Source organism: Xyrauchen texanus, chromosome 47 (genome assembly GCF_025860055.1).
Source record: "Xyrauchen texanus isolate HMW12.3.18 chromosome 47, RBS_HiC_50CHRs, whole genome shotgun sequence".
Classification (NCBI taxonomy): domain Eukaryota; kingdom Metazoa; phylum Chordata; class Actinopteri; order Cypriniformes; family Catostomidae; genus Xyrauchen; species Xyrauchen texanus.
Window position 1 is genome coordinate 3,233,229 of NC_068322.1, and position 13,591 is coordinate 3,246,819.

The following is a 13,591-nucleotide window of genomic DNA, read 5'->3' on the forward strand; positions in this document are numbered from 1 at the left end:
GCCAACACAAATTGAGGAGCAAGTTGTCTTTAAAAGAACACTGAACAACAGTCACGTCTAGTGATATACAAGCACTGTGCGTTTTAGAAAAAACAAATATTGTAAATCACTGCTTAAGATGTCACATGACTAATATGTGCTATAAATGGTACATGTTATTGTCCCCAAAGTATTTGGCTTAGACCACTGTTATGAGACCCTTAACGATGAATGATATTCCCTGAGAATATTTTATAGTCATCTAGACATTTGCATCACATTTCCAACATTGATATACATTCAATGCAACATTGCTAGCACTTTCCTGTAAGCATTCATAACATTCATGAGTTCTCGGTTTTACCTTACATCTGACTCCGGATCAGTCTAATCTCTACTGTAAAGTTAAAATGACGTCACTAGAGTAGTTCACAACAGTTTTTGCACATTCACCATTACATGGGCATTGTGCCCAGCACTATACACTAGTACAACATAAACTATGACATAACCAACTGTCTCACACTTTAGGCTATGTTCAGAGTGGAATACTGCATATTGCATACTGTATGTAAGATGTATGTAACACAATATGCAGTATGCAACTCTAAGTAGTACTCTAGTTGTCACATGGCCTCATCACCATTGCATATAAGTCTGATCAAATAATGAGTCAAAATAGAGATATTAAAGGAATTTTATGAACAATACAAGCAAAGCTTAATCAACAGCATTTATGGCATAATGCTGATTATCACAAAAATGTATTTAACCTTGTCCCTTCTTTAGAAAATAAATAAAAGAAGCTAAATCTGGGTTGCTAAGAGGCACTGTGGCAGCGGGGGCGTGGTCAAGCGCCCGTCCGGGAGAGGAAAGCGGTAAGGGCGCTTACATCTGAGCTAAATTATGCCTAACACCTGTCTCTAATTCCAGTGAGCACGAGGAGAGCGGCATAAAAGCAGAGACAGAGCCTCCAGTCGGGAGGAGACGACAAGCCAACTCAGTGCGCTTGTGTTACATTGTGCGTTGTAAATAAAGAGAATTTAAAGCTTACCTTGTGCTGAACACCTGTTTCCTGTCCTCCTTCCTGTGGGAAGTGTTACACTGGTGCCAAAACCCGGGATTTGTTCATCCAAGTATGGAGATGGGTCGCCCCGTAGAGTCCTCCCAGCTGGCGGAGGTCCTCCAGTCCCTCGCGACACTACACCAGAGCCACCAACAATCACTGCTTGAGCTCCGGCAGGACCAGGATCGCCGTTTTTTTGAGATCATGCGGGCTCAGGCAGAGGACCGGCATGCCATCCGGAGCCTCCTCAGCCAGGAGGCCGCGCCGGCCACAGCCGCGACCCCGGACACCCGCTCCACGCTGCCCCCCCTCACGTTACAGAAGATGGGGGTAGCAGACGATCCTGAGGCCTTTCTGGATTTGTTTGAGCGAACGGCAGAAATCTGGGGCTGGCCGCATGAACAATGGGCAGCCCGCCTAGTTCCTCTCCTGTCCGGGGAAGCTCAACTCGCGGCTCAACAACTGCCGGCAACTAACCTCCTGGCCTATACAGACCTAAGAAGAGCCATTTTGCAACGGGTCGGTCGGAGCCCGGAGGAGAATCGTCAGCTCTTCCGGGGCATGAAGTTGGGAAAGTCCGATCGCCCGTTCGCGATTTGCCCAACGGCTCCGGGACGCCTGTCGGAGGTGGCTGCTCGCTGGGGACCGCGACGCCGAGGGTGTTATCGATCAGGTGGTACTGGAGCAATTTAGTCAACGGCTGCCCCGAAAACGGCGGAGTGGGTCCAGTGCCACCGCCCGGCGTCGCTGGAGGAAGCCGTTAGTCTCGCAGAGGACCATCTGGCGGCGATCCCGAGGGCGGACGAGCCCTCTTCTTCGTCTCTCTCTCTCTCCCCTTCCCTTGTGTCTGCCCCTGCCCTCGCCCCCTCCCCTTTGTTCTCTTCTTCTGTCCTCTCCCCAGGGCCCGTTCCTGCCCCGCGCAGGCATGGAGGGTTCCAGAGACCAGCTTCCCGGCCTTGGGAGAATGTACCCTCCCATTCCCCGTCTTTCAGCCGCTCTCCTCCTCAGGTGCTCGGAATGACGAGGGAAGGGGCGAGGTGGCCGCCCCTCCTCTCAGGGAATTCCCTGAGGGGGACTTCCCTCTAGAGCAGTCGCGGGACGAAACCCTTAAACATGCTCTTGACCAAGTGAGAGTAATTGATGGTCAACGGCTCCGGCCGGGCATCGCCATTTCATACCCATATTTTGCCATGATTAAAGATCGGTTATATAGAGTGACGCAGGACGCTCAAACAAAGGAGGAAGTAACGCAATTATTGATTCCACGGAGCCGCCGGAAATGGTTTTCCAGGCGGCTCACTATAATCCTATGGCCGGTCACCTAGGGGAACGGAAAACACTTCTCCGCCTAATAGCCCGTTTCTATTGGCCGGGCATTGGCGGTGACGTCCGCAGGTGGTGTGCGGCGTGCCGTGAATGTCAGCTGGTAAACCCACCGGCCACCCCAAAAGCGCCATTGCGCCCTCTACCATTAATCGAGGTCCCCTTCGAAAGAATTGGGATGGACCTCGTCGGGCCATTAGAACGGTCAGCACGCGGACATCGCCGTGTTAGTCCTAGTGGATTATGCGACGCGATATCCGGAAGCAGTGCCTCTGAGCAACATCTCCGCGCGTAGTGTTGCAGGGGCACTCTTCAAGATAATCTCCGGGTGGGGATTCGAAAGAAATCCTCACCGATCAAGGCACGACTTTTATGTCACGTAACACTCGCTGAACTTTACGAGCTCTTGGGCATTAAATCGATTCGCACTAGCGTTTACCATCCGCAGACTGATGGCCTAGTGGAACGATTTAATAAAACGCTCAAGAACATGATTCATGAATTGCGTACCGATGACGCCAGAAATTGGGATAAGTGGCTAGACCCCTGTTGTTTGCAGTACGAGAGGTCCTACAAGCCTCCACAGGGTTCTCCCCGTTTGAGCTGCTGTACGGGCGACGCCCAGCGGTGTCCTTGACGTCATCCATGGCGTGGGAGGAGGGACCTTCTAATAGCAAAAATGAAATTCAGTTAGTTCTCGATCTTAGAGCAAAACTCCACACACTGGGGCGATTAACACAGGAGAATTTGCTCCAAGCTCAAGAACGCCAACGCCGGCTGTATGACAGGGGTGCTCGGCTACAGGAATTTGCACTGGGAGATAAGGTACTCGTGATTACTCCCAACATCGAAGCTCTAAATTACTCGCCAAGTGGCAAGGACCCTTTGAGGTCACCACGACCAGTAGGGGATCTCGATTATGAAGTTAAACGTACCGATAGAGGGGCGACGTCAAATTTATCACCTCAACCTCCTGAAATTATGGAGGAGGAGGCGGCCTCTGTGACGTTGGCCACGGTAGTTCTGGAGAGGGCGGAGCTCGGACCGGAGGTAAACAAAAACTACAATCTTAACACTCCGGTTACTTGTGGAGACCAACTCTCACCGCGGCAACTCACAGAGGTTTCCGAATTACAAAAGGAATTTCGCGGATGTGTTTTCCCTCTACCGGGCCGTACAAACATCATACAGCACCACATCGAGACCGAGCCAGGCGCTGTGGTGCGTTGCCTCTATCGCTTACCCGAACATAAAAAAAAAATAGTACGGGAGGAATTAGATGCGATGCTTGATATGGGCGTAATAGAGGAATCCCACAGTGATTGGTCCAGCCCGGTTGTTCTTGTTCCCAATAGTGATGGGTCTGTTCGGTTCTGTGTGGATTATAGAAAAGTCAACGCGGTGTCTAAATTTGACGCGTACCCAATGCCCCGTGTTGATGACGATCGGTTAGGTACTGCTCGATTTTATTCGACCTTGGATTTAACAAAGGGTTATTGGCAGATCCCCTTGACACCAATGTCCCGTGAGAAAACAGCCTTCACTACGCCGTTTGGATTACACCAATTTGTGACGCTTCCTTTCGGTTTGTTTGGGGCTCCGCCACGCTTCAGCGACTCATGGATCGGATCCTCAGACCGCACACCGCGTACGCCGCTGCCTATTTAGATGATATTATCATTTATAGCAATGATTGGCAGCGGCACATGCAACATCTGAGGGCCGTCCTGAGATCGCTGCGCGGCGGGGCTCACAGCAAACCCTAAGAAGTGCGTGATTGGGCGGTGGAGGTACGGTATCTGGGGTTCCACTTGGGTCATGGCCAGGTGCGTCCCCAAATTGATAAGACCGCGGTGATTGCGACTTGCCCTAGACCTAAGACCAAAAAGGGGGTGAGGCAGTTCCTGGGGCTGGCTGGCTATTATAGAAGGTTTGTGCCTAATTATTCAGACGTCACCAGCCCGCTGACTGACCTCACTAAAAAGGGGCTCCAGATCCGGTCCAATGGTCAGAGCAGTGCCAACAGGCGTTTATGCAGATTAAAGCCGCACTTTGTGGGGGCCGCTTCTTCATGCACCTGATTTCTCTCTCCTTTTATTTTGCAGACGGACGCTTCAGACAAAGGGCTGGGGGCCGTACTCTGCAGGTGGTGGAGGGGAGGAGCCCAGTGCTGTACATTAGCCGGAAGCTCTCTTTGAGGGAGACTAAGTACAGCACCGTGGAGAAGGAGTGTTTGGCCATCAAGTGGGCGGTCCTCACCCTCCGGTATTACCTGCTGGGGCGGGCCTTCACCCTCTGCTCGGATCACGCCCCACTCCAGTGGCTCCACCGCATGAAAGATACTAACGCCCGGATCACCCGTTGGTACCTGGCTCTCCAGCCCTTTAAATTCAAGGTGGTCCACAGACCGGGGTGCAGATGGCTGTCGCCGACTTTCTCTCCAGAAATGGGGGAGTGGTAGGCGGGCCAGATGATGCCCCGCCTGAGTCGGGCGGTGGGGGTATGTGGCAGCGGGGCGTGGTCAAGCGCCCGTCCGGAGAGGAAAGCGGTAAGGGCGCTTACACCTGAGCTAAATTATGCCTAACACCTGTCTCTAATTCCAGTGAGCACGAGGAGAGCGGCATAAAAGCAGAGACAGAGCCTCCAGTCGGGAGGAGACGACAAGCCAACTCAGTGCGCTTGTGTTACATTGTGCATTGTAAATAAAGAGAATTTAAAGCTTACCTTGTGCTGAACACCTGTTTCCTGTCCTCCTTCCTGTGGGAAGTGTTACAGGCACTTATAATGGCAGTGAATAGGGGGCCAATTGGTAAACGATAAAATAATAACTTTTTCAAAATGATTGCCACAAGACATAAACAATATGTGTGTTAACATGTTTTTAATGTGATAAAATCACATCCTAACCTTATCTGTGTAAAGTAATAGCCAATTTTGCCAAACATTGGCCCCCATTCACTTCTATTGTAAGTGCCTCATTGTAACCTTGATTTTATCATTTTACATTTGCATTTAAGTCAAAATTATTTAGTTTTTGGTTTGAACAGACACAAATGCTGTTGATTAAGCTTAACTTGTATTGAACCCAAAATATTACTTAAATTATGTTTCTTTTGGGTCGACTCGAGTGAATTGCAATCCAATATTCTTTGGAGTGTACTCAACGAACCTAAACCAAAACAGACAAAAACCTTGTTGTAACAAATTAACCCCTTCTTAAACTTGGAAGTAATCCTTGAAAATGTGTTGCTGACTCTGTATAAACAATGTAATGACTAATACGCTGTGCATGTTTCAGTGTTAAGTGATTTAAATAGTTTCAAATATCGGCACATGACGTCTATCGTTAGACAGTTTCACATTCAGTCTGATACATGGCAACGACCTGCAACAAAATCTGAATGTGTCAATGTAACGTCCTTTTTAAAATGTCTAAAAGTCCCTCTGATCTGTTCATCTGTAAGTCCGCATGCACCCAAATTCATGTTGGATGCGTGTTTGACAGAACAAAGTGTCCTGAGAAATGATCAACAGTCTCGTCTGAAGAAGGCCGGGTCACTTGTGCTCCGTTAAATCCCTGAGTATATAAAAGCACACCCCAAAACATTCAAACACAGGAAACCAGTGTGTCCTCCTCTCTGCGCAACCCGCCGGGCATCAGTACCGGGGATGCTGCGAGCTGTAGTTTCTGGGATACAGTGGGGTGTAGGTGGATGGTGGGGGCGTGTATCGAGAGGTGGAACGCATCAGGTGACTCGGAAGTGGGCGAGACATGGAGGAGCTCCACGTAGAGCGGCGACTTGCCAAAAGGGGCGAGCGATAGGGCGAGGACGGGGCAGAGCCCGGGGAATAGTGCGACTCGCTTGCATAACGACGGGCCAGAATGGAGGTATGGGTAGGACGGTGGGCATAGTCCACACTGAAAGAGTGCGGCTCCACTACATAAGCCCGGACTCCCATTGTCCACTGGGACAAGCCCTGGCGGTAGGGCATGGTCAGGGGTGTCAAAGAGGATGCAGAGGCGGCAGGGGAAGAGGGGGCCTCCAGCATGGGTGGGCTGTTGGGTGCGGAAGGTTGAGTGGGTGTAAAAGCGGGTATATTCTGGGTGGTAGGCGAGGTGATGGCGGCTGCTGCAGTAAGCACCTCAGTAATTGTCAGAGGGGTGTCGGGAAGGGGCGGGACGTGCGTTCCACTTACTTTGGGCGTGGTGGTCCGCAGTCTGGATGTCTTGCCCACTCGTGTACAGTGAGACTGCTCCTGGTCAACCTCCAGTTCTTCTAGTCTCTGGGTGAGTGCGAGTTTTTGTTGGATGGCCATGCGAAGGAGAGAGTTCAACGTCTTTTTCTCATCTTCTGCTGCCGCAAGCTGTCTCTGCATCTCGTCTAACTGAGTAACATACTCATCACATCTAATAAGAGCGAAAGACAGGAATTAGTATGATAAACATTCACTCAAATGTGCTGCTGGCTCACTAATTGGCAAATTTTTTTAGCCATCTGTCATAACTGATTTTGTTGAAGTTTTCAAAACCCCCATCCTGAAAAATATTGCTTCTGTTGAAGTTGGTGCAGTCAGCATCCTGCTATATTTAGTGGGTTATTTTAGCAGTGTTGGGAAGTAACTGATTTACGACACTACCAACTTAAAGGAACATCCTAGTTCAATACAAGCTAAACCATGGTTAGCCATGTCTCTTTCTTTCAAGAGAATGGAGATTTCTCTTTTGAAGCGCCAAAAACCACAGACAGTCTGCATAAACGTCATCCATACGACTCCAGCGGTTACATTAATGTCTTCTATCATTTAAAAGCGACACGATTGCTTTTAGAGCAAAAAAGATACATATTTAAATACTTTTATTGACCCAAAACCATGCTTCCTTTCTGCAGCGGTACACACATGTGACATAATCGCACTGGCATTTGAAAAACGCGGAAAAACAGCCAGAAGAGCAGCGCTGTTTACAAGTGAGATGGAGGAACGCTGCACAGTAAGTTACATAGGTTGTTTTTGGTTTAGATCTGAATTTATCTGCTTCTTTTCTCACAATGGTGCATTTGTGTGCTCATCCTGGATGTCTCAACCGAGTGGAGAGCGAGAGATTACGTCGGTATCCATAGCAACGCAAATACGTCACACAAGAGACCACTTGGACTCCACCCTCTCCTGAAGCGTTGGATTATAGTTAAAAAGTACTTAAATATTGATATTTTTTCACACCAAATGTAATCGTGTCACTTTAGAAGATATTAATTTAACCGCTGGAGTCTTGTGGATGACATTTATGCAGACTGTCTGTGATTTTTGGAGCTTCAAAGGAGAAATCTCCATTCACTTGCATTTTAAGGACCTACTGAGCTGAGATATTTGTCTATTTTTCTTCAATTGTGTTCTAGTGAAGAATGAAAGTCATACACATATCATGAGTGTATGTAATTTTGGGTGAACTGTACCTTTAATATTAATAATATAAAATGTTCATATCAATTTTGGTGAATGGGTTCCTGCTCAGTAACCTGCGTGGCATATTACATCTTCTTTTCTGTCACAAAATATTTAGTTAAATGTATAAAAGGTGGTGATTTCTAGTTTTGTTGGTTGCATTTAGCGTGCATTAATCTGTTCAAAACTTGAGTGCTGTAACCTAATTCATATTCTCGTTGTTTTGTCCCAGGTAAATAAGATGACACGTCTTATATTTAGTGGTGTATCTTTAGTGATAGATACTCAACTCAAGCTGCTTTATTGTAGTTAGCAACATTTTGGTAGTAGCTTGGACTGGCACTATTATGAGTAGCATGTATCTTGACATAACACAGCTTCAAAGTAGTTTGACACTTGTATAACCTAGTTGTAAACGCCGTCTGTCGGATGCTGTTCTACTGTACGTTTCTCACCGTGTGGCGAACATGGCTCTGAGGGAAGAGAAGGTCGCCGCATCCTCTTTCAAGGCTTTCAACTCGTTCCTCAGCTTCATCATGGTCTCTGTCACCATGGTCTTCTCATTCTCGTATTTACTCTTCAGGTTGGCGAGGGCCCCCTCAGCCGTCTGTGAAAGATTATAGCCAACAGTGTCCAAACAACAAATGATTCTGCCTATAATACGTCAATAAATTACTAGTGACTAAAATAGTATGGACTAGAGATTGATAGTGGACTTTGCCAATACCGATATCTAAGGTGGTGGGAAAGGCCGATAACTGATTCAAAGTTTTATTTTATCTATTTATTGAATGCTAGAAAACTTTTTTAGTATTTTCTTACTATGACGGGCACATACGTAAAAGTAACATGGGCACAAAATGAATAAAATCCCAGATGCTGTTGATTGTGAAACCCAAATCCCAATAATAACCAGACAAAATGAAGATTTGGAGCATTTACGCGGGACTATGAACAAGTCGGAAATACACTTACTTATTTTGGGACTCTTATTTTGAAATGACAGAGACTTGGCTCCGTTATATTCAAGTATTTACCAAATTAAGCTTTTTATAGCATATATATTTACAAGATTAGCGATACTGTACATATACTAGTGTGGGTGGTTTTCCTGTCTTATAAGGTCCCTTCCGCCCGACCTCTCTCACGAACCAGACCGACCAAGGACTCCGGACCGGACTCGTTCGACGGGGCTCGCCGAGACCTTTCCAACGACATCCACCCCGCTTCTCTAGCCCACCGGGGTCCGGAGATAAGACAGGAAAACTCTCTCTACAATAGAAGTCAATGGGCTCTGAAGTGGTCCAACGCCTGTATCTCGGGAACCCGGCGGGCTACGACCTCGGGGCCAGGCTCGTCTCTCTGACCCTCGTGGACTCGGAGTTACGTAACTAGTACTGTGACCAGACATATCAAGATGGAAAGTATGTGCTGCACATACTATGTAGTTGCATTTTCGTTTCATGCCCTCGCTTCAATTTAGATCACTTGGTTTATCTAATGTAAATAACCAAATTTTCATTGAAGTGAGGATAAAATATTGGATGAATATTGATGGCAATTAATTGTTTAATGTCACTTCTAGAGGCCAGTGTTATAATGTTATGTAATCATCCAGCGCTGGTCAAAGAGAATGGAGGAATAAAACTACTGGCAACTATCGTCACCGATTAATCGGTAAAACCGATATATCGGTCGACCTCTTGTATAGGCCACATAAGAAAGAAAAACAGATCAATAACAAATGAGGGTGTTTCTGAAAACAATGCAACCTACTGTTCTTTGTGAGGCTGATTTAAATGTTTTCACCTCAAAGACCGCAGTTAAGATGGTTACTCCGCGTTCAGCATGTATTATAGTTGTATCTATGCTGTACATATCATGTTGATTTTGATGTATGCAAGATATTTACCAGGTAATTGTTCTGGTATAGAAGGCCATAATGGTAAAATATCTTCTTGAATTAATAATCAAACAGTATTGAACTTCATTCACTGAACTGACACAAGCAACATAAAGGATCGCCATTGAGGTAACTTACAGCTGCTACAGTGTGTATGGCACATAATAACGGCGGTAGTAATTGCATTGCTGCCCAAATAGCACAGCACTTTCTCTCTGGTATGGGATCTATAAATCGTAGCGTCCATTAATCATCAGAGGACTGGAGAGGTCATACAACATGCTTTCTATCACACTGCTGGCAACAAGGCGAGAGAAAGGATCCAACATACAGAACTGTCACTTTGAATGAAAGTGCATTACTCTCACTAGCTCTACATAAAGATGTTTGCGTCAGACGGCACGCCATTGGTCTGCACCTCGATCCGTACACTATCTGATGCATACTGCTCGCAAAAATGGCAAAAGCTGGCTGGTTTCAATCTGGCTGGAATACTGTCATTTTTATTTTACTTTGATACAATGAGTGCTTTTGAGGAGAAAGTAATCACTAGAAAGTTTGGCACTTTCAAGGCATAAAATCTTTGAAAAATACTCAAAGTTTCCATTTGAGGCACTTAGCAACACGCAAACTAGATATATGCATAATCAAAAGCTCTGACCACAAAATGTATCTTTGGTATTTTCTGTAAAGCCATTCACAGGCCATATTGTGTTATCAACTATTACAGAGAGACCCGCCTCTAAACGGCAAACAAACATGGTTTCTTCAACTTTGGTCACATTTAGCCCTATGAATTTCTAAAAACTCGAACTAGTTTGTTTAATTTGTCTGTATGCACATGCACCATGTAAGATGTCATTTTTGCACATTTTTCTGAACGTCTGAAATTCCCACCACAGTGTCATTTTTATCACATCTCAAATTCTGTATTGTAATGGAAATGACATTTTTAAAGCTTTTGAGAGTTAATCATAGCTAACATTTTATTAGGGCTGGGATTTACCGGATTACAGATTACCCAATTCGATTTGATATCAAATCATGTGGATATATTTCAGTTATAATGTCTTTTTTGCTTGCGTATGAAATCAATTATTTTCCAGCTAAGCTGTTAATTATACAGAGGAGCTTCTAACAAGGTACATTATGAAAATATTCATTTTACTAAATATATTTAATACATTTTTCATTATTTTGGTCACATTTTGGCTTTGAACAATAAACAAATCCATGCATTTAATCAATAAATAAATTTTTTTTTACATGTATATTATTAATTACATTGTTAAGTATTACATTGATTTGTTGAACACGTGCTAAAACCGGTCTCTTTAACAAGACTCAAACGGCTTTATCTCATCTGTACTATGCATAAAGAGAAAGGTTATTAAAAGAGACATTATTCAATGGCAAATGGGTCATTTATTCTCCACCACTATACTACAAAATTACCGATGAGTGAAATATGAACATTTACCAGCCAGTTGCCAAATAAATACCATACATTTTAGCCACATAACGTGAAATTTGTTTGCGAATACGAGTGATAAATGGCATTTAAAAATACCAAAAATAAGTTAATGTGATCTTCAGATTACAAAAAGAAAAAAGTTGAAATCTGTTTGTTTTCATATAAAATCAACCCCTGGGACAGGAAACTGCCTGGAGTTGAAGAAACACCTGTCTAAGTGAGTGGTTCCTGGCCAGAATAAGCTGCAAAGTGGACCAGACTTCATTTCGATTGTTAAAACTCTGGTTACACGAGACAAGGTGAAAGATAGCGACGCTGTGGAAACTACGCTGTGGTTTTAACAAGAAGAGTAACATCTAAAAGTCAACGGTAATGACAAAGAATCTCACTCAATGTAAAGACTCCCATGGTTACGCTCCAACAGTTCATGATGGTGATCAATGGGATGCTGGGTAATAAATAGAGCTTATTAGCTTACCTGCTTGTTGGCTTTGAGTAAAAGACGCAATGTTGCGATCTGCTCTCTCTTGGTGCTCAGGAGGGATTTGAGTTTAAGAATTTCCTCCATACAGGCCTCCTTGTCCTTGTCCATCAATGGAGCGAGCTCACTAGCTGCCGCTCTCTGGCGGGATAGCTGTAGCGAACGGTCCACTGCCTTCTGGAGATGATTGATCTGATCCCGAATGATGGCGTTGAGGTGGTATATGTTGGTAGGCTCGCGGCGCAGGTCAGAACCCGTGGACGACTCGGGTGCTGGGGATGAAGATGACGATGAGGAAGAGGCACTAATGACGGGCGAGCCTAGTGGCGTACGGACCGGGCTCTGCTCTGCGGTGAGGGGTTCTTTGGATGGTGAGTCGGATGGGCTACGCGACTCTGACGTTGCGGCATTAATAGCCGCTAAACGCCGTGCTAGCCGTGGCGTCAACAGCGCTCTGTTATCGTCTTGCACCTTGAGACCAGCGCTTGACATGCGCGTTGGGGTCCTGCCCTGCCGGTAGTAGTCCAGCATAACACGATTGGGTGTCTCATTGTTGCACAGGCAGACGTGGTGGTAAAGTTGCGCTAATTCTTCGCTAAATGTCGCCAGCTCGTCATGCGCCATACCGAGAATTCCATGGGTTTCCAGCGCCGTGTTATTGGCTGCCTGCAGCTCACGTTCAAGATGCACTACCTTTTCCCGGCCATCCCTGCAGCTGCGCTCCAACTGCACCACCTGATTTTCCAGCGCCTGCAATTGCGCCTGGCCTTGCTCTTCAGCCCGCGCTCTCGCCTCCACACACTCGTTAAATTTTTCTTTGACCTCCTTAAGCTCCGCCTTCAGTCCAACCACCTCTGTTAATGCAACCCTGTATTTACACTGCATCAACTCCAAACTGGGACTCTCCTGGTCCCCTGGGATAAACGTGGTCTCCTCCTCTTCATCTTCATCTTCCTCCTTGTTTTCCTTGCGGCGACGGAGTTTTCGGAATCGCTCACCCAGGCGACAGGCCCTCTCGTGCTGTTCCGTAAGGGCCCCCTGTGTGTGTCGGAGCAGGGCCTGTGATTCCTGCAAGCTGTTTACCAAAGATGCTTTTTCCCGCTCGATCTATGGCACATAAACAAGCCAAAAAATGAATTTCCATGCTGGTTTGTCCAGGTCTTGCTAATGGACATTTTCATTTATGTACTTAACAATTAATTCTATCCAAAGTGGCTTACAGTGCATTCAAGGAATGGCTGCAAAATCAACCGGAAAAGTAATCAAGTCTACTCGTATTGCATCAAAGGTTTCTATTGACATGTTTTTACAGATATTTAGTATTCTAAAGACATCTCAAGACATGTCCATTGAGCGATGAAATGGCAATGGCAAATCAGTAATACTTAAATAAGTCTTTAGTCCTATCTTATCCTGAAGCGTAAGTTTTAAACAGTCTGATGGACAGATGCTTGCTTTACGTTTCATAAGAAAATTAGTGCTGAAGAAGAATCACCTGACACTCGAAAAGAAGCTTTAAAACAAAAGCAAAAAGCATAATTTTGTATTTGTTGCATGTTGTGCAGCTTGCTTGCAATGAAGACGGTAAATACAGCGTAGGAGTGGTGGTGGCGTAGTGGGCTAAAGCACATAACTGGTAATCAGAAGGTTGCTGGTTCGATCCCCACAGCCACCACCATTGTGTCCTTGAGCAAGGCACTTAACTCCAGGTTGCTCCGGGGGGGACTGTCCCTGTAATAAGTGCACTGTAAGTCGCTTTGGATAAAAGCGTCTGCCAAATGCATAAATGTGAATGTACACTGCAAATAAACAACACGACAAAACTAGAATACTACCATTACAATCAATAATGAAGTATTTAATGGAACGTTTATTGATCAACATCGATAATCACGATATCAAGGGAAATCATTTCATATGGAC

At 45.7% G+C, this 13,591-nt stretch overlaps 1 protein-coding gene across 2 annotated transcripts in view; it reads right to left on the bottom strand.

The window, feature by feature from the left end:
* Positions 1-13,591, bottom strand: part of LOC127639291 (protein bicaudal D homolog 1-like) — a 43,669-nt gene that overhangs the window by 8,217 nt on the left and 21,861 nt on the right. The window contains exons 5-7 of one of the 2 annotated variants that reach the window (XM_052121227.1): positions 11,666-12,775; positions 8,266-8,417; positions 6,566-6,776 (exon numbers count right to left, since the gene is read on the bottom strand). In XM_052121227.1, coding sequence (XP_051977187.1) covers positions 6,566-6,776; positions 8,266-8,417; positions 11,666-12,775 — 1,473 coding nt within the window. Of the gene's footprint in view, positions 1-5,261; positions 6,777-8,265; positions 8,418-11,665; positions 12,776-13,591 lie in introns of those variants that run through there. The other variant, XM_052121226.1, reaches the window with a different exon arrangement.